The 21231-nt window shown below is 44.2% G+C and overlaps 1 protein-coding gene across 6 annotated transcripts in view; it reads right to left on the minus strand.

Annotated features, from left to right (window-relative positions):
* The window catches only part of XPOT (exportin for tRNA), a 324394-nt gene that overhangs the window by 73723 nt on the left and 229440 nt on the right, over positions 1–21231 (minus strand). For 5 of the 6 annotated variants that reach the window (XR_004540576.1, XM_033957684.1, XM_033957681.1 and 2 more), the window contains one exon: positions 14509–14556. The exons of the other annotated variant lie outside the window; for it this stretch is intronic. Coding sequence is in view for 4 of the 5 variants with exons in the window: in XM_033957684.1 (XP_033813575.1) it covers positions 14509–14556 (48 nt within the window). In the remaining variant the exon portion in view is untranslated. The remainder of the gene's footprint in view (positions 1–14508; positions 14557–21231) is intronic. 6 annotated transcript variants of the gene reach the window in all.

The raw sequence follows: 21231 nt of genomic DNA on the forward strand, positions 1-21231 counted from the left end.
CCTCCCTGCTGCCAGGGGGAGGTGCTTTATGGCAATGGCAGGACAGAGTAGGTGTCAGGGGAGGCTGCTTTATGTCAGCAGCGGGAGAGAGTGGGCATCTCTCCCATTGCTGGGGGTATGTGTTAGGGGGGTTGCTTGACTGCAGAAGCAGTGGGAGGGAGAGGCATCTCTCCTGCCTATCTTTGATTTGTTTTTTTTTTAATTGTGGGATTACATAGTAACATAGTAGATGACGGCAGATAAAGACCCGAATGGTCCATCCAGTCTGCCCAACCTGATTCAATTTAAAATTTTTTTTTTTTTTTTTTTTTTCTTCTTAGCTATTTCTGGGCGAGAATCCAAAGCTTTACCCTGTACTGTGCTTGGGTTCCAACTGCCGAAATCTCTGTTAAGACTTACTCCAGCCCATCTACACCCTCCCAGCCATTGAAGCCCTCCCCTGCCCATCCTCCTCCAAACGGCCATACACAGACACAGACCGTACAAGTCTGCCCAGTAACTGGCCTAGTTCAATCTTTAATATTATTTTCTGATTCTAAATCTTCTGTGTTCATCCCACGCTTCTTTGAACTCAGTCACAGTTTTACTCTCCACCACCTCTCTCGGGAGCGCATTCCAGGCATCCACCACCCTCTCCGTAAAGTAGAATTTCTTAACATTGCCCCTGAATCTACCACCCCTCAACCTCAAATTATGTCCTCTGGTTTTACCATTTTCCTTTCTCTGGAAAAGATTTTGTTCTACGTTAATACCCTTTAAGTATTTGAACGTCTGAATCATATCTCCCCTGTCTCTCCTTTCCTCTAGGGTATACATATTCAGGGCTTCCAGTCTCTCCTCATATGTCTTCTGGTGCAAGCCTCCTATCATTTTCGTCGCCCTCCTCTGGACCGCCTCAAGTCTTCTTACGTCTTTCGCCAGATACGGTCTCCAAAACTGAACACAATACTCCAAGTGGGGCCTCACCAATGACCTGTACAGGGGCATCAACACCTTATTTCTTCTACTGACTACGCCTCTCTTTATACAGCCCAGAATCCTTCTGGCAGCAGCCACTGCCTTGTCACACTGTTTTTTCGCCTTTAGATCTTCGGACACTATCACCCCAAGGTCCCTCTCCCCGTCCGTGCATATCAGCTTCTCTCCTCCCAGCATATACGGTTCCTTCCTATTATTAATCCCCACATGTGTTCCCCTTAATCCCCATTAATCCCCATTAATCCCCACAATGATTATTCTGCACATGTGTTGAACACTATCACCAGCGATCGGTACATGCAAATTTAGCAGCCCTCTGTGAAACTCATTTACATGCACAATTTTTAAAGAATGACTCGGTTTTTTTACATCAGCCCATCGGATTTTACTGTGAACATTTGAGAATCTTCCCTCAAGTTCACTATCAACAGTTCTAAAGGAGGGGCTAGCAATTGAGATACAATAGTACAAATTTTGTTGAAATCCACCTTTTTTTCTCTCTTTTTTTTATTCCTAATAATTCTAGTTAGCAGTTTCTGTGCTATAATCTCTATCTGCACATTAAACCTTAAAGCTACTTTCTAGTCTAGGGATGGCAATGGAAAATTGAAATGGGGGTGTCCAAGAATACAGCACTTTTGGGGCTTTGTAATTACTTTTTTAAGAGATATTACAGGTCAGTCTATAACTTATCAATCTTGGGGTTTTGATTTGGTTGGACTAAAGCCTTGAAAGTTAAGGGACTAGGACAAATTGTTAATACAGGCGGCCAGGGTAGTAGCCTTGAAATGCATTCTTTGCTGGTGGACCCAGGCCTCTGCTCCTTCCTTCAGGGGGGTTCAGGGTGTACATAAACCTAGGAAACCATTTCAAGTATGGGAGGCCTATGTCAAGGTTTATCGCTGAGAACTAGAAGTCAAATTTTTAATGTATTGGGAGGATTAACAAAGAATTAGTATTTTCACAAAGGGGTCTTCATTTTAGATAGGTTAGATGGGTGATAGGATGATGGAGGAGGATATCTTGAGTTTATGCACCATGGTATGTCTGGTCATCTGTGTTGTAGGCTTGCTTTCTTTCTATTGTTTAAACACCACTGATATACATAGCTGTATTGGAGGGGCAAGAAGGGAAGATGCCCATTAAAGATATTAAAAGACTGTAGAAGAGGTGTTTGAGATCATAGGGGTTGGGGGAAAGAGTGCAGGAAAATTGTGTTAATTACAGGGGCATGGTTTATAAGGATTAGATTCATGCCGCTTACCACAATGGTTATATGAAGCTGAGGGGTTTCAAGGCTTAGAAAGTTGGGGGGGGGAGATAGGCGTGGATACTGTTTAGAAGTTGTAATAAAAGACTCTCAACCACTGTTTGAAGGTACGTTTGTTGTTGCATCAATAAAAAGATTTCAAATAAATGTAAGAACATCAGTGAAGCTGCTTTAATCAGGTAAGGGGAACATATGTCCCTGACTGCAATGGGTTTTTTCATATTTTAAAAACAGTTTTTTAATATCATGCATAGCAATCTCTCTGAATTGATGCCAGATCCTATTCACTGGGGTGTTACGTTGTCGGATTTTCTCATAAATAGGCCAAATGTTAACTGATGCCTCTAATATCATCTATTTTACTTCTAAAATAAGAAGCTAAGTCAGAAGCAGATGGCTTATTGAAATCTGCTATATTAATAAAATGATCCAGGCTAGTTAAATTGCTAGTGATAACAATAGTTGCTCAATATTGGGACGTTCATGCCTCACTATTTTTGAATAGCATTCTCGTCTCCCTACTAGAAGCTTAAGATCAGAGGACAAAAACCTTCTAGTAATTCTATCGCTTAGTGTAATAAATACAAGACAAGATACGAATTTGCGGTTACAACGCCCAGAATATGGAACTCCTTACCATCATTTATCAAGGAAGAAAAATCACTAAGTAAATTTAAAGGACTGTTAAAATGCTGGTTGTACAAGGATGCCTTTGAGACCTAATCGTCGGATTTTCTTTTGACCCCGTTCACTGCAGAAACTCACGTTTCCTCTGTCTTTTTAATTTTTATTATACTTTTAAAAATGTTTACCCTCCCTTTGTACAACTCTTTTTAATTTTTATTATACTTTTAATAATGTTTACCTTCCCTTTGTACTTACCCTTCATGTTTTCTTTACTATGCTTATTGTAGTTCTCCCCACTTCCCTTATGTATCAGTCCGTAATGTTCGTGTGTTTACTGCAGTTAATAACTAAGACACTGCTTTTAATTATAAATCGCTTTGAATTCATGATATTGTGATACATCAAAATTTTAATAAAACTTGAAACTCTTACTAGTAAGCAATTGTTTATAAGTATGAATTATTTCATGGCAATTCTTTTTATTTTCTAAAGAAAGGTGTCTTCAAATTCTCTCTAGTCTTCTACAAGTATGCTTTAAAGACAAAAGTTCCTGACCAAACCATTTGTCAGCCTCACTCTGAATCCTGAACTTTCAGAGGAGATACAGTCATGTGAAAAAATTAGGATGCCCCATGAAATATTCAGTTCTTTCTTAAGAAATGTTTATATAACGATGTCAAATCTTTTTTTTAATTTATCTCTGGAAAAGAAAGTGATGTAATTGCAGGTAAACAACAAAAATTTTCCTTGATTTACTCATGAAACAAGAGATATCCACAAAAATGTGTATTCTGAGGAATAAATTATGACGCCCTACAAATATAAAGAGTTTTACATCATGCAAAATTGTGATTTAGATTCTAATATAAAGTATCAACTGCAAGAGACAAGATTTTGGTGTAGTCCTCTAAGCTTTTTTGTAGAGGGGAGAATCAATATCCGACTTGTGCCTGGAAAACTTGTGCCTTAAGTGTCCGGTGGTCACGTCTGCAACCGCCTTCAGCTCTCACCTCCTCCAGCACCGGACACAATCGCCATCTTACATCTAGCAGTCATTGCCAGCAGCACCCTCTGATATACAGAATTCATGATGGATTCTATGATGGTGAACAGGCCAGGTCCTGCTGCAGCAAAGCATCCCCATACCATGACACTTCCACCTTCATGCTTCACAGTTGGTATGAGGTTCTTTTCCTGGAATGCTGTATTCGGTGTATGCCAAACACGTCCTCTGTTCTGGTGTCCAAATAATTCAATTTTAGACTCATTTGTCCATATAACACTATTCCAGAAGTCCTGGTGTTTGTCTACATTCTCTCTTCAGTCTGGTCTTGATGTTTCTCTTAGAGAGCAAAGGTTTCCTCCTTGCACATCTCCCATGCAAGTTAAATTTGTGCAGTCTTTTTCTGATTGTCGAGGCATGCACTTTCACATCAACAGCAGCAAGAGCCTGCTGTAGGTCCCGTGAGGACATTTTAGGGTTTTTGGAGACTTCTTTTAGCATCTTGCAGTCTGCTCTGGGGGCAATTTGCTTGGATGGCCAGACCTGGTCATATTGGCAGTTGTTCAGAAAGTCTGCCACATTTTCTGGACCATGGAATGGCTAATGTCAAATTCTTTCGAGATCTTTTTAAATCCCTTACCAGACTTATAAGCTGCTACAGTCTTCTTTCTGAAGGCCTCAGACAGCTCTTTTTTTAATTATATATTGATTTTCTAAACTTCAAAAGTGCAATACACAAATATATATCTAATATAATAAAACGCTAGATGCGCATGCGCACTCAGACCTGCGTGATCTGAAATCCCTGAGATGTATGTCCGTGGCTTTGCAGGAGTGTGCATGCGTGAGTCCCCAGCCTTACTGCTTCACAGCCGCATTGCTTTCCAGCCGCCCTGCCTTGGACTCCCTGCTCTCCAGATCGCGGTGTACAGACCGGTAGGGCACTGGGAGCTAGGGAGAAAGCAAGGGCTCAGTTCGTCTTCGTCCCTCCCCCCCAATCCTCGTTGAGCCTCCCACCTGATTTTCTCTTCTCGCGGTCTGGCCGGATACCTTAGTCCCTTGCCGCCGCCACCCTCTTCCCTTCCCGCGGTCGACAAACCTCTTGGCTCCAGCAGCGGCCGCAGCACTGTAAACACGCTGCTTCGCCGCCTCTACTGCCATGATTTGCTCTTCCGTGTCTCTGATGACGTCATCAGGGACACGGAAGAGCAAATCGGGGCAGTATAGGCCGCGAAGCACCGTGTTTACAGTGTTGCGGCCGCTGCTGGAGCCAAGAGGTTTGTCGACCGCAGGAAGGGAAGGGGGTGGCGGCGGTGGCAAGGAATTAGGGGAGCTGGCCAGACCGCGAGAAGAGAAAATCGGGTGGGCCACGAAGAGACAGGGAGGAACTGGAGCGGAAGAGGGAAAGGGGTCTGCTTTGGGGGAGGGGTGTGCTTGGAGGCACACAGCTTTGCTTGGAGGGGAGACAGAAGGGGTCCACGGAGAGACAGGGAGGAACTGGAGCTGGAGAGGGAAAGGGGCCTGCTTTGGGGAAGGGCTGTGCTTGGAGGCAGACAGCTTTGCTTGGGGGGGAGACAGAAGGGGGGCCACAGAGAGACAGAGAGGAACTGGAGCGGGAGAGGGAAAGGGGCCTGCTTTGGGGGAGGGGTGTGCTTGGAGGCAGACAGCTTTTCTTGGGGGGGGAGACAGAAGGGGGGCCACGGAGACACAATCAGGGAGGAACTGGAGGGGCAGAGGGAAAGGGGTCTGCTTTGGGGGAGGGGTGTGCTGGGAGGTAGATAGCTTTGCTTGGGGGGGAGACAAAATGGGGGGCCACGGAAAGACAGTCAGGGAGGAATTGGAGGGGTAGAGGGAAAGGGGTCTGCTTTGGGGGGGGAGGGGTGTACTGGGAGGCAGACAGCTTTGCTTGGGAGAGGAGACAGAAGGGGGGCCACGGAGACACTGTCAGGGAGGAATTGGAGGGGTAGAGGGTAAGAGGGCTGCTTCGGGGGAGGGATGTGCTGGGAGGCAGATCGTTTTGCTTATTGGGGGAAGACAGAAGGGGGGCCACGGAGAGACAGTTAGGGAGGAACTGGAGGGGGAGAGGGAAAGGGGGCTGCTTTCTAGCACCCGTTAATGTAACGGGCTTAAAGACTAGTCATATAATAAGTTAATAAAAGCACATTCGAGGAGGAAGTGACGTCACCGATGCGAACGGGTGCCTGATCTCAGAGCTCCGTTCGGGCCCGGTGCTAAATTGTTAAATACGCTGCGGAAAGAGCATTAAAATATTTTTTAGACGGTGGAGAGGAGAGCGCAAGGAGCAGAGACCCCATGGCAACGCGCAAAAAACTCCCGACGGAGAAAACCGGCCAGCGCACACTGGAGCAAGCGCTGAGCCGGACAACACGTGGCAGCACGGGCCTAGAGACCGGCGGAGGTGAGGCAGCACATTCGAGTGGGGCTGCAGCGGAGGTGCATGCAACGGTTGCCGCGCTGGCCCCTGAGTGCTCCCCCGCGGACCCCCTTACCAAGTTAGACATGCAGCGTTGGATTTCTGAAGTGAAAGCTGAAATTTCGGCGGTGGTGGTGCAGGTCCGGGAGGTGGTGCAGGAGCTACGTACGGACCTCGTGGAGGTGGGCAACCGAGTAGAAGTGGTGGAAATGCGCATGGACAGCTGCGAGGACTCAGTGACTGGGATGCAGCGCTCCTTGGAGAATGCCGCCGCGGAACACCAGCTTCTGTTGGATAAGGTGGAAGATCTGGAGAACCGGACCAGGCGTAATAACCTGCGGGTGCGGGGCCTGCCTGAACTGCCGGAATACAAAGATGTCAGCGCTACCACTACTACTTTGCTTCGCTGGCTGTTGCAGAACGACACGTTAGATCCAGGTCTGGAGCGTGCCCATAGGGCAATGGGGCCCCGCACATCTGATCAGCCTAAAGACATTGTGCTGTGCCTGAGGAGCTTTGTGCTTAAAGAACAGATTTTCCGCAGAGCTCGAGAGATGGGCACGGTGACCTGGGAGGGTCATAGGCTGGAATTCTATCAAGATCTGGCAGCGAGCACACTACAGAAGCGCAGGGCATTCCGAGAGGTGACCAAGGCCCTGCAGCGTGGCAATCTGCGCTACCGTTGGACTTATCCCTTTGGAGTGGTCATTACTATTAATGGAGTGCACACTAGAGTTACTACAGTGCGTGAAGCCCGAGCCCTGCTGCAAAAGGCTGGCATCGAGATTCCGGAGGAACCTGCCTCTTCAGCGGGTGCTGGGCCCAGTGGCGGGGGGCTTCCGGCGACCTTGAGATGGCAGCGTGTGGATCGTGGGTCCCGAGGTGGGAGGGGTGGCCGAGGCGGTGGCCCCTCATCTCAGAATGTTGCTCCCGCCTGATGTATTCTCTATTGCGAGAGGACCATTTATTTTGTTTGGCTGTTCCTACCCCCTTGAGCTGCCTGGGGGCTGTTCCTCCTATGGGGGGGCAGTTTGCCCTCGGTGATTGTGCTCCACTGTTCTAGCTCTGGGGGGGAGCTCCTGGAGGGACACTGTTGCACTGGACATGTTGTGGAGGGGTGGGGGGGTGGGGTGCTGAGGGAGAATGGGGAGAGATGGCGTGCTGGAGGTGGGGAGTGGATTAAGGTGGGTGGATGGAAGGGTGTGTTTGATTTGGGGTGGATGTTGTTTGTTATTTGACAATTTTGTCTGGTTGTGGGGTGGTGGGACAGGGGCTTCGGGGATTGTTACATTCCTTGTATGCTGGTGGGAGATCTGTGGACTCTCACGTGGGGGAGTGGGGGGTGGAGGGGTGGGGGAGTGGGGGGAGGGGGTTGCTGGGGAGACAGGTGTTGGGTAGGATTTCTCTTGTCTTTTCTCTTTTCTTTTTCCTCTGGTACCCTATGTACTATGGGGGTGTTTTTTCTTGTGGGGGTGGGGGGGAGGGAGGGGGGGAACAGGGGACATATTGGTTGGGGTTGGGTTTGCATTTTCTATACACATATTTGAGTTATGGGGGTGTTTAAATTAGTATCTTATAACATTAGGGGTCTCAATTCCCCTAACAAGAGAAGGGCCTTCTATAGGGAATTGCTCCGGTTGAAGGCGGATGTTTGCTTTGTCCAAGAGACTCATTTACTACAGTCCCATGAATCACTGGTTGGGGATCACAGGTTCCCGCAAGCCTTTTGGGCTTCCCGGGTGGGCACTTCTAAGAGGTGTGGGGTGGGTATTCTTATCCGTAGGGGGATTCGCTGCGAGATACATAGGGTGGTGAGGGATCCTCAGGGCAGATACATCATGTTGGAGGCTCTGATTGAGGGGGTCCTGTACTCCCTGGTAAATGTTTATGCCCCAAATGAGGACCAAGGGATCTTCTTCCGTGAGTTGGTCCCTCGGATCCTCAAGTTTAAGGGGGGGGGCCCTAGTCCTCGGGGGGGATTTCAATCTTACTGTGACCCCTCACTTGGATAATTCGGGGAGGGCAGATCACTATGGGAGAAGGGATCGTAAACTGTTGCGTGAGGCATTGGCCGGTTTGAATGTGGTGGATTGCTGGAGGTGGCTCCATCCTTCGGTGAAGGACTTTACCTACTTTTCGGGTATACACTCCTCTTATTCCAGAATTGATTATGTTTTTGTGGAGAGGGGACTTCTCCGGAGGGTGGAGTCTGCAGGGATTGAGTCCCTTACGTGGTCGGACCATGCCCCGGTGTGGTTGCGATTCCAGGGGGTGGGAGGGGGGGTAGGACGGAAATTTTGGCGCTTTAATGATAGCCTTCTAGATGACCCGGAGGTGGGACTGCAGATTGAAGGGTGGATACAAGAATACCTGGATGTGAATGTGGAGTGTGGAGCCTCGTTGGAGGCGGTCTGGGAGGGGTTAAAGGCTACCCTTAGGGGCAGGCTGATAGCCCTGTCGTCGGCTCGGCAGCGTAAACGGCGGGAGGAGGCAGCTGGTCTGTTGGTCATGATTGGTAGGTTGGAAAGTTTACATAAACGTTCCCCCTGGAATATAGTGTTGAGGGAGCGCTTGCTCCAGGCCCGTAGGGATCTTCAGGCCTTGGACTTGGATAGATTGCACTACAATTTACAGCTCCTCCAGCAGAGATATTTTGAATTTTCCAATAAAGCTAGTCGCCTGGTTGCACATCGCCTTAAGGTGAGACAGACGCGAAATCAGATCCTTTCCCTGCGGGCAGCCTCTGGGGAGGTGTTGCAGACTGAGGATGCTATTCGTGCACGCTTTGTGGAATATTATTCACAACTCTATACCCCGGAAGCTTCAGGGCCTTTACAGGACCAGGGTGCTTATTTGACTTCAGCAGAGTTGCCCCAGATTGCTCAGGGGGATGCGGCCCGGTTGGACCGCCCTCTCACATTGATTGAGGCTCGTAGTGCGCTGCGCTCTATGAAACTTGGCAAATCTCCTGGACTGGACGGTTTTACTGTTCGGTACTATAAACGTTTTCAAGATCTGCTGCTGCCCCCTTTGTTGCGTTTTCTTAATTCTTTGCAGGGGAATAGTGCCCTCCCCTTCTTCATGCGCTTGGCAGGGGTGACGGTTTTGGCTAAGGAGGGGAAGGACCCTCTCCAATGTGCATCCTATAGGCCGATATCCCTATTGGGGGTAGATACTAAGATCTTCACGCGCATTCTGGCGGACCGCTTGATGAGTTGGATCCCTCGGCTGATACATCCGGATCAGTCGGGCTTTGTGGTTGGCAGACAGGTGGGGGATAACACGCGTAGGGTCTATAATCTATATGACCGGGCCAGGGGGGGGGTGAGAGAAACGGTGTTTTTGTCTATCGATGCTGAGAAGGCGTTTGATAGAGTTTCTTGGCCCTTCCTGTTTAAGGTTTTGGAATCTGTGGGACTGGGCCCGAGAATGCGGGATTGGATTCGGGTCCTCTATAGTGGCCCTCTGAGTTGTATCAAGGTGAATGGTAGTTATTCAGAGACTTTTTCTCTAGCAAGGGGAACTCGTCAGGGGTGTCCCCTTTCTCCGCTTCTTTTTGCTCTGACAGTGGAACCCCTAGCGCAGCGGGTGCGAATGAATCCGGATATTAAGGGAGTCACGGTACCGGGAGGGGATTTTAAGTTGGCTTTGTTTGCGGATGATATTTTGTTCACGGTGGAAGACCCGGCGGCCTCCTTGCCGGCTATATTGCGGGAGCTGGAGATTTATGGGGATGTGTCAGGTTTTCGGGTTAATGTTGGTAAATCGGAGCTCCTCAACATTAACTTGCCGGCTGACCGGGTTTCCTTCCTTCGAGATCGTTATCCGTTTCGGTGGGTCACCCATTCATTGCGCTATCTAGGGGTCTATTTTGGACCGCCGGGAGTGGGGTTATATGACCTTAACTTTCCACCGCTCTTTCGTCGCATTCGCCAGGATTTACTTAATTGGAAAGATCTGTATTTCTCTTGGTTAGGCCGGGTGGCCATCGTGAAGATGATGATTCTGCCTCGATTGTTGTTCCTATTCCAGGTATTGCCTCTTTGGATTGATAGGAAAATCTTGGAGGGGGTGCAGAGACATATCTTTCATTTCATCTGGGCTGGCAGATGGCCACGGGTGAGTAGGAAAGTCTTGTGCATGGGAAGAGGGGATGGGGGGTTGGGGGTCCCGGATGTGGTGAAATATTATCAGGCTGCTCAGCTGCGCGCCCTTCTAGAATGGCAGACGCAAACACCGAAACAGTGGGTGGGAATTGAGCAACGGTTGAGTGAGGGGGTACCTTTGTTACATCGGCCATGGGTACCTGGCAGGGCGAGCCTGACGGGGGGGGGGGGGGGGGTGTCATCGGTGGTGACTTCCTTGAGGGTATGGAATCAGACCAGGGCATGTTTGCTGGGGAGTAAGAGACATTCCTGGTATACTCCGTTGAGATATAATCCTGGCTTTCCACCGGGAGGGGATGGGGGAGTGTTTGCAGACTGGGAGTCACGGGGCTTAGTATGTGTGGGGCAACTGTGGGACCCGGTTTTGGGGGGGTTAGACCCTTTGAGGAACTCAGGGGCAAGTATGGGCTTGGGATAAGGGATTTGTTCCCCTACCTGCAGGTTCTTCATTATATTAGGTCTTCGGGTCTTTTGGGAGACTTGAGGGGTGGTAAGATGCCCTTTGAGCTATTATTGGGCCCAGTGCTTCGGAAGTGAGTCCTCTCCGCTATATATAGGTGCCTTAATGGTCTGGGGGCTTCCCTTCCGTATATGACGGCCTGGGAGGATGATTGTGGCTCTGCTATTTCCTGGGACACTTGGAGCGACATATGGTCTGAGATCTCCTCGGCGGGTATAGCCGCTTTGTTGATTGAAAACGGATATAAGGTTCTTTTTCGTTGGTATTATACCCCTCAAGCTGTGGCTCGCTGGCAGGGGGGTACAAGCGTGCTTTGCTGGAGGGGCTGCGGGGAGGTTGGTACCTATTTGCATATGTGGTGGCAGTGTGGACGGGTGTGTGGATTCTGGACTGAGGTCTTTGCTCGGGTGTCCCGGATCCTGGATATCCAGATTCCGGCCGATTGGCGACACACCTTATTGTTTTGGCATCAATTAGACTTGGCTCGGGGGGACGCTTTGTTCTGTAAATTGGCCTTTACTGCTGCTCGATTGGCCATTGCCTCTCGGTGAAATCAGGTGCCTCCTCCCACGTGGGCCTTGGTGGAACAACGTTTGCTCTCTTGGCAGAATCTGTATCACTTAACGGCTCTGAGGCATGGTAAACTGCACGGCTATGCCCACGTGTGGCGTCAATTTCGGGCTTCTGTGGGGGTTTGTGGTAGGGGTGGTCGAGGGCTATGAGCTGGTCATGGGGGGGTGCTGGGTGGGTGAAGCTGGGGGGATCTCATATATCCATTTAGTCCCAATTGGTGGGTTTTTGCTTAGTATAGACTGTTCTCAACCTTATTGAAAGCTGTGGGTTTTGCGGTTCGTCCCTGGGGGGTGGGTGGGGGGGTATTGATTGTGTATGGGTGGGGATAATAGAGTGTTATTCTTAGATGGTAGGACTTGCACATGTCTATATAGCTGATTGTATTGCTGTGTGTTATCGTGGAATGTGATATTTTGCTTTTTGTATTTTGGTTCTTGTACCTCATGTGCAATTGCTATGTATTGTTTGGAGTGTTTTCTCAATAAAAGTTTTTCAATTGAAAAAAAAATAAAAGCACATTCAACTTACAAATATGCATAACCAACCATTTTCTCCCTCCCCCACCCAATGATTATTCAATAAAACACAGACAGCTCTTTTGATCTCACCATGGTGTTAACTCTCACCGCAGCAATCATGAGCACACCAAACTAAATGTCTGAGTTTTAAGTAGAGCAAACCTCCTTCAAAATGCTGAATAACGATGTTCTAATCATGTGAACCTGATGTGATACACCTGTGTGTGATTGGAGCCATTTTAAATGAGAGGATATGTGGGGGGTGTCCTAATTTATTCCTCAGAATACACATTTTTTTGGATATCTTTTGTTTCATGAATAAATCAAGGAAAATTTTGTTGTTTACCTGCAATTATATCACTTTCTTCTCCAGAAATAAAAAAAAAAAAAAAAAGATTTGACATCAATATGTGAACATTTCTTAAGAAAGTACTGAATATTTCATGGGGTATCCAAATTTTATCACATGACTATCATGTTCAGGATTTGTTGTAAGTTAATTTCCAATCACTGAAAAAATTTTCAATGCTAAATACCAGAATGTAAATATGACTATCAACTTCCTGCCAGAATAGACTTGGGTCAATCTTAATCCTGTAATAACAGAAAATAGCCTTATTGAATTGATTCTGGTATAATCTTTCCAGAGGAGAGAGAAATCAAACAAAAAATGGTCCAACCAGGTAGACTTAGTTGCAGCATTAAAGGTGAGCTTACAACTACAATCTGGACTAGATGTTGATGCCAAACTTTTGAGTTGATGTTCATTATCATGAGTAGGAAGAACAGCTGAAGATCTAAAGACTAGTGCTTCTAAAGCGCTAAAGAACTTGCCCATTTGATAGTCATCAATGTGTTGGTTTATATCCCCAATTAATAGGGAAAATCAGAATTTAAAGTATGCTTTACAACAATTTTTTAGAAGTTATTATCAGCAATAGACCATCTTCCTGGGGGATATAACACAATATGCAACACAAAGAGCCTTCAAACAGATCACCATCAGCTCTCCCATGAAAAAGTAGACAGAATCTAAAAACCTGATCTTGAAGAATGATTTGTACACTAGTACCAAACTACCACCTTGATGGCCCACTTAAGGTACATGTAAAACTTTATACCCAGGAGGACATAATAATTTTAATCTAAGGTCATCAGGAAACAGGAATGATCTGATGTGAATCAGAGGAGCAATGACCAAGTTGTAGCAACTGGTTAGTTAGAAGGCATTGATATTTAAGTTTGGGAGAACCCCCAGAAGTAGGAGTTACCTATCAGGGACCTCAATGAATATGTGGATTTTTCTAAAGCATAACCCTTTTATGATACACTTAAAAACTTAACATGTATAAAATGGGTCATGCTGTTTAACATGATATCATGTTTTGTTAGTAGTTAAGAAATAGTTATTCAGGATTTAGAACAGAGATATACAATACAAGTGTGATAATGAAAATAAAGTTAGAAAAGGTTATGATAGTCTATGATAGGTTTTAATATTTTAAATGTCTGATTCTTCCTAATAGTGATCCCTCCTGATGAAGAGCCGAAACTCGAGTCGGGGGGCCATGGGCTTTAACACGCGGATTTAAGTTCAAACAATAGCACTGAGAGCACCTGTTGAGCACTGGCACATTGTGAAGCTGTGGTTATTGAATTTCCAACTCTTCAGAGATCTCAGATAAGTGGTTCTCTATGGGTTGGGTCAGGGGACAGTAAAGGCTATGATGGTCCCTATCATAACCACAGTTTGGCGTTATCACCAAATTAAAGGTTATGTGGTCTGAGCACTTTACAAAAAGTTTTAGTATTATTTGAGAAAAGTAATTAGTTATAATAAGAGCTGTGATTGATTGAAAGTATTTTGGATATATTCATCATAGAGTTAAATTTGGATTATCTCCCTATTTTTATGAAGTTATCATTGATAGCACATATTAACTGTTAGTAAATGGCCATTTAAATATTTCAAGGGAGAAATAAATAACATTCAGATTTTCAGTCAGCTTTAGTGTAGCACACTGAAAACAAATGCCAACAGCACAACTGCAAAGAACACACAATATATGGTACATAATCTCATAAGCCTATGTACTGCAACATCTTTTATATTAGTCCACTGGTAAGTATCACAACAGGATAAAGCAACAGAACTAAAAGAATTCTTTGGCTTAACTATAAACTTAAAGATATTTATTAAACTAAGGAGTGTCATGAGCTAGAGTAGTGTCTTGGGTAAGATGTCCCCTAGCACCCCCACCCTGCCTACTGCACCATGAGGAGACAATGGATGGGGAGTGATTTTTTTGCCTTGCCTCTCTTGTGTCTAGTGTGACTGCACTGCCCTGATTAAAGGGTAGGAGCAAACTCCCACTATCAACCTGGCTTTGTGTAAAATGGGCCCTGTGGTAAATAATTTCCATAAATGGCATTAGCATGCACTTGTTTAACAAGCCAATAGTCTCTCCAATATGCTTACCCTTTTGAGATGAATTGTCTTTATTGTTACTGAACATTCTGATAAAGCCTAGAAAAAGATATGTAGATATTTCTTTAAACATAAACAAAAAACAGAAGACGTGTCATGTTAGTAATATTTTTAAACATTCTAGAATAGAAAAAAATTATAGAATAGGGCAAAACAACAAATGTCAATGTTATCATTTTTGTACACTAGGGCAAGTCTACAAACTAAGTATTATTGCTTAAATGTTTAGAATTATAGCACATATATGTACTGTATGTGTATGTGTATATGCACAGAAAGGACAAACAAGGGGAAAACAAAACCACAAACACAAAGAAACCAAAATGAAATTGTCCAGATCAGAATGATGTGCACTAAAAAAGTGTCCTCCAACTCATCTGATAATGTGAAGATCTTTATTCCTCCAATATCACAAAGGTGCATTCAACGACTCAATGACTCAACATGTACATGTTTCGGCCAACAGGCCTGCCTCAGGAATCTTAAGAATCACGAATGATGATATTCGAAGAAAGCTGCCACTCACATAGAAATGACCAAAAATCAAAAAAGGAATGTCATCTGAATCTCGTGTATTTCAGCTGTTGCCAACTAGTGCCGAACATCTATGTGAGTGGCAGCTTTCTTCAAATATCATCATTCATGATTCTTAAGACTCCTGAGGCAGGCCTGTTGGCCGAAACATGTACATGTCGAGTCATTGAGTCGTTGAATGCATCTTTGTGATATTGGAGGAATAAAGATCTTCACATTACCAGATGAGTTGGAGGACACTTTTTTAGTGCACATCATTCTGATCTGGACAATTCCATTTTGTGTATATGCATATACATACCTATATTACAACCTATATTATGTAAATATGCACCTACAGTATCTTGAACAATGCATATTTGCAAAGGTGCATACATATGGGAGGAATATGGGTTCTAAGTAAACAAGACTGTGGAAATCCAATGTTCTTGATGCTGCTTTTATTCAGTAAATCCTTTTAAAATACAAAATCCACATTTGTCACAGAGCAGTGTATCTCAAACTGTTTGCCGGGCACACTAGTGTACCACGGCACACTGAGGAGGAAGAAAAGCGCCTGCCAGCTGACTTCCCTATGCGCTGCCCAATTCGCTGAAGGCCTGCATGTTTCCCCCTTCTCTCTAGCGTCTTCCAGCTTCCCCCCTGGCCTTCCGGTCTCACCTTTAAAGCTAATTATAGCAGCCTGCAGAGGATTGCTGGTAGGTAAAATGATTTAATTTTCAATAAAGTGATTGAAATGTGTCAGTTTTGAGAATTTATATCTTTTTTTTAAAATTAATTTCTTTATTCATTTTAAATCACACAACAAGTGTACAGAAATACATCATTTATAACTTCTATATAACACCTGAAATCCTTTCTAATATCATCAGAAAAACATATATCCCTTCCCTCCCACCCTTCCTTAAATATTTCAAACAAAACTTATCATAAACATATTATGAATACTTAATGATTGTATACTTCTAAAACCACCCCCTCCCCCAGTGTATACATATAGTATCCAAGGAAAATGATGTCTACTCATTACAATATTTTTCCAATGGCCCTCAGATCTTTATAAAATTATTATAAATCCCTTTCTGCATAGCAATTACTCTTTCCATCTTATATATATGGCATAATGAGTTTCACCAAAATGTATAGTTAAGATTAGTATAGTTTTTCCAATTATTGGTAATATGCTGAATGGCGACCCCTATCATGATCAATAAAAGTTTGTTATTATGCGAAGAAATTTGACTTTTTTTCCTCATAGATATACCATACAGAACAGTATCATAAGATAACGCAACATGGTTTTCTAATAGACAATTTACTTGAGTCCAAATTGAATTCCAAAATATCATAATACAGGGACAATAAAAAAGTAAATGATCTAACGTCCCCGCTTCCAAATTACAGTGCCAGCATCTATTAGATTTAGAGCAATCTAACTTTTGTAAACGAACTGGGGTCCAAAACGCTCTATGCAACAAAAAGAACCAAGTTTGCCTCATAGATGCAGACACTGCACATCTCATTCTCCAAGACCAAATTCGTGGCCATTGAGATTCTGCTGTGTATATTGTGTGTATATAAAGAATGAATGGAAAAAATTGCATAACAATTAGTAAAGGGGATGAGATCTGGGGCAGAGCTTGGGTGGGCCTAGGGAGGTCTGCGTTTGGGGTACTCAGTTGATATTTGTTAGACTTAGGGAGTACTTAGCTTGAAGTAGTTGAGAAACACTGCTGTAGGCAATCAGCTGGTGCCAGTGCCTCTCCTTCTCTGCGGCCCTTTTCCCTGCTGGCACCCCCTACTAGCATCTCAGGGCCCATCTGGAGGGCCTCTGCACATGCATGGACATCAACGTGATAATGTCACGCATATGGTGATGTCATCACAGCGACGTCCACGCACTTCTGGGTACCTCAAGCTGTGGTCAATACCTTTAGTGTGCTCCGGTTCGAGAAGAGTATGAGAGACACTGTCATAGAGGGACCCAACATGGGCCGTCTTTTGGAAAAAACACGCCTTCCTCAGGGATCCTATGGTATAAATTGGATTTGAATGAGAGTGTAATAAATTATGGTGCATGATGAATAATGAATAGTAAATTGTGCCTAGTAAGAAGTGTGCACGGCAAGTCGCTTTCATTTATAGTTTTTCTTTATTTTATGTCTTTGCAGATATTCAGTTTTTTAATGGAATTTTGTGGCAACTTACAGTATTAAACCTTTGTCTGCTAGTATAGCTTTTTTAGTTTGCTATATTATGCTTTTTAAGTTTTTCAATTATTTCTTTATATAGATTGTTTTTGTCAGTTGCCACTCTCAGTTTTTATTTGTTTTAGATCAGTTTATAAAGTTTTATTCAATATTTCAGCCATTACTACTTGATGCAGAGTGGTTTGTCTCTTAGGTCTCTGTTGGTTTTTTCTTTTCTCTACAACTGGTAGTTTCATATATAATTTTACATGTTCATCATACACTACTTTGTTTAGTTTATGTGGTTTTATCTTATTTTCATTTTGATGTCATGTAATTTTATGGTTCCTTACGTGTTTTTGTCCCCTTTGCTTCCTTAAGGCTGGTTAAGTTTTTCATGATATTACACATTTGCAAAAGTTACGTTATTAATATCTTGGTAGGTACTTTTCATTTCTGTTATTTCCTCACGGTTTTTCGCATGTATAGCATCTCACCATTGTGCTATATCACACATACTCTCATGTGTATATATACGTTTGTCATCTTCACATCTCATTTCATCATTTCATTTGCTCGGTGGCAAAGTAATTTATAATTATTTATTATTGAGTTATATTACATAGGTCCCTATTATTATTATTCTTTATTCTTATATACCGCCATACCCAGCGAGTTCTAGGCGGTTTACATTAATTAGCAAATGACCTGCATTGACAAGCAGATTTACAACAAAATTACAAGCAGATTTACAGCAAATTACAAGCAGATTTACGATAAATTACAACGATTTACAGCAGTCAGCAATGAAATTACAGCGATTTACAACAGTCTGCAATGAGGGGAAGATTTACAACAATTTAACAGAAATTGCAGCTTTGATCAAACTAGACAAGGGAAGTAGAGAGTGGGAAAAAGGGGAGGGTCTGGTGAAGGAGGAAGGGGGCAGGGGTGGGGCAAGTGTTATGTGGGGTGAAGGGAATATTAAGGGTCGTGTTTGCTGAATAGGTAAGTTTTTAGTAGTTTTCTGAAGGCAAGGTAAGTGGGGGCCTCGAGTATCATCTGGGCTAGCCATGGGTTCGACTTGGCTGCTTGGAAGGCGAAAGTTCTATCGAGGAATCTTTTGAGAGGACAGTGTTTTGGCGAAGGGAAGGCGAACAGTTGAGTTCTGCGTGATGTCCTGTTGTTGCAATAAAGGTTAAAGTGGGTATTTATGTAACTTGGAGAAGAACCGTTAACCGATTTGTAGCAGAAGCATGCGAATTTAAAAAGAACTCTAGATTCAAATGGTAGCCAGTGTAGTTGGTGGTAGAAAGAGGTGACATGTTCCCATTTCTTTAGGCCAAAGATGAGGCGCACTGCGGTATTTTGTATTATTTTTAGTCATATGTGAACACATATTAGTATTTTGCATGTTCTATTCTTATATGCTCATATCCATAGCGGTCTATCACTCCACTAGATCACATGGCATTTGCTCTAGTGAACACATGTCATTTCTTTATTTATCCACCAGCACAATCACTGTGATCTGCCCACTAGTATTTTTAAAAATATACACTTCTTACTTGGCACCATTTACTATTAATTATTCACCATATCTTATTATCACACATTCATTCAAATCCAATTTACACCATAGGATCCCAGAGGTAGGCGTGTTTTGCCGAAACACAGCCCGTGTTGGGTCCCTCTATGACAAATGTGGATTTTGTATTTTAAAAGGATTTACTGAATAAAAACAGCATCAAAAACATTGGATTTCCACAGTCTTGTTTACTTGGTTTGCCCCTTTTCTCCTGTGGAAATTTGGGTCTTCTTTTTTTGTTAGGAATATGGGTTCCTACATGTGTTGCTGCCACATTTACATGTATTCTGCACTTACACCAGATTTATGGTTGGCTTAAGTGTGATGCCAAGATATTAGGTGTGCTGAAACCAGGTTATGCTATCATTCTGTGATAGAACTTAGGTGCCTGGATTTTGTTTTAGAAGAAACTACTTCCATGTGGCTTCAGGTCACTTTAATGGAGGTACTCAATTACAGAACTACCCTTTTGAGCATTGTTTCTGAACCCAGTCCTCAGGTTACTCCTAGTCAGTTAGGTTTTCAGGATACTCACAGTGATTATGTATGAGAGAGATTTACATACAATGGAGGTGGTGCTTATAAATTGATCCACAAAAACAAAGAGGAAAAAACTAACTACACAAAAAAAGGAGCAGAGGTGACCAAACCTATTGTGATGATCTCAACATAGTAAGCAAAATATTTATTGAAAATAATTACATCCCAAAGGACCTGACACAGGTTATGTTTTTAGGAATGTCTGCCTGCATTAGGGATCCAACATAATCTGAAATGTACATGTGCAATGCAAACTGGTCAATTGATATGCATGAATAAACAGCAGCACAGATGTTTTATGCTTGCATTTTTGTTTGCTTGATTTATGTGGCATAGAAATTTTTAACATAAATACATAAGAGAAAAAAAATATATATATATATATATATGCAGCTGGTAGAGGTTCAGTACGATAATGACATGCTGCATACAAATTAATCTCATGTTTTATGAGGGGAGATCCTGCAAACCTGACTGACCAAGTGTACCTCAAGGACTAGGATGAGAACCCCTGCCTTACAATATTAATTTAGAAAAGACAGATATATACAATATGGGGAAAATTCTGTATAGGACGCTAGTCTCAGCAGTCGCCTAAGAAGCAGCTGAGAATCGCAGACTGGTGTCCTATAGAACAGTGGTTCCCAACCCTGTCCTGAAGGACCACCAGGCCAGTCGGGTTTTCAGGATTGCCCTAATGAATATGCATGAGAGAGATCTGCATATAATGGAGATGCCAGGCATGCAATCTGCATATAATAGAGGTGCCAGGCATGCAAATCTGCTCCATGCATATTCATTAGGGCTATCATGAAAACCCAACTGGCCTGGTGGTCCTCCATTTTAGGGTTGGAAATCTGCTATAGAGAATCGCTAATGGACATACACCTAATCCTTCCTAACTACTTCAATTCCCGTCCCTTGCCATCAACTGATTGCAGGAAGGAAATCTCCCTGCAGCAATCAGCTGAGTGGCCGCAGCAGGGAACCACCCCGTTGAAGTTGGCTGGCAGGAAGGAAGCCCACTCCCTCCCGCCACCACCCCTAAAGCCACCGCAAATGTCTGCGGCAGGAGGGAAGCCCACTCCCTCCTGCTGCCACCCCCTCAACCCTGACAAATCCCCTGGTAGGAAGAATGCCCACTCCCTCCTGACGCCACTGCCTCAGAACTGACCCCCAACCGGTGATACACCCTTCCAGAGCCCCCACCACCACCCACCCTAACTGGTAGACCCCCCTAACCAGCAGAACCCCCAGCACCCCTCACCCTCTGGCTGGTAGGCCCACCACTCCAAAATGGCGGGACTTCCCCTTCCCAGTGGTTTCTGGGATGCACCAGGGAGGGGCCTGAGGCTAAGTACTTTTGCTAAATTTAAAAGTCTGAATATATGAAATTTCCAGTATTTTTTCTAAGTAAGATAGCCTGTTAGGAGTCATCTGTGAACTCATGATGTTATTCATACCCCATTTGGCACTGATTGGTTTGGGTGTTTTGGTGTTTGAAGTTCAGTTACACTCATCGGCGATATCAGCATAACTGGTTTTACCATACTTGCTTCAGTGTATGTGTTACACTTTTTGAAGAAAGACATTCAAGCCCTCAACTCCTTGCTCTCTGGTTCTTTTGGGGAGGGAGGAAGCCTAAGCTTAGGTGGGCTAACATGGTGGGACACTGGGCTAGGGGACACTGGGCTTGGGTATACCGGATCTCAGGCTTTATAATCAAGCTTGTATTTTATGCCATATCCACAACTGGGTGTTGGACACAGATCTCTTTACTGATGTGACATTCGAGAAAGACTATTTTTACCCTTTACGCTTGCTGTACCTTTTGCATGCACGGCTTAAAGATGTCTCTCAGCC

This window comes from Geotrypetes seraphini, chromosome 9, assembly GCF_902459505.1.
Source record: "Geotrypetes seraphini chromosome 9, aGeoSer1.1, whole genome shotgun sequence".
Lineage (NCBI taxonomy): Eukaryota > Metazoa > Chordata > Amphibia > Gymnophiona > Dermophiidae > Geotrypetes > Geotrypetes seraphini.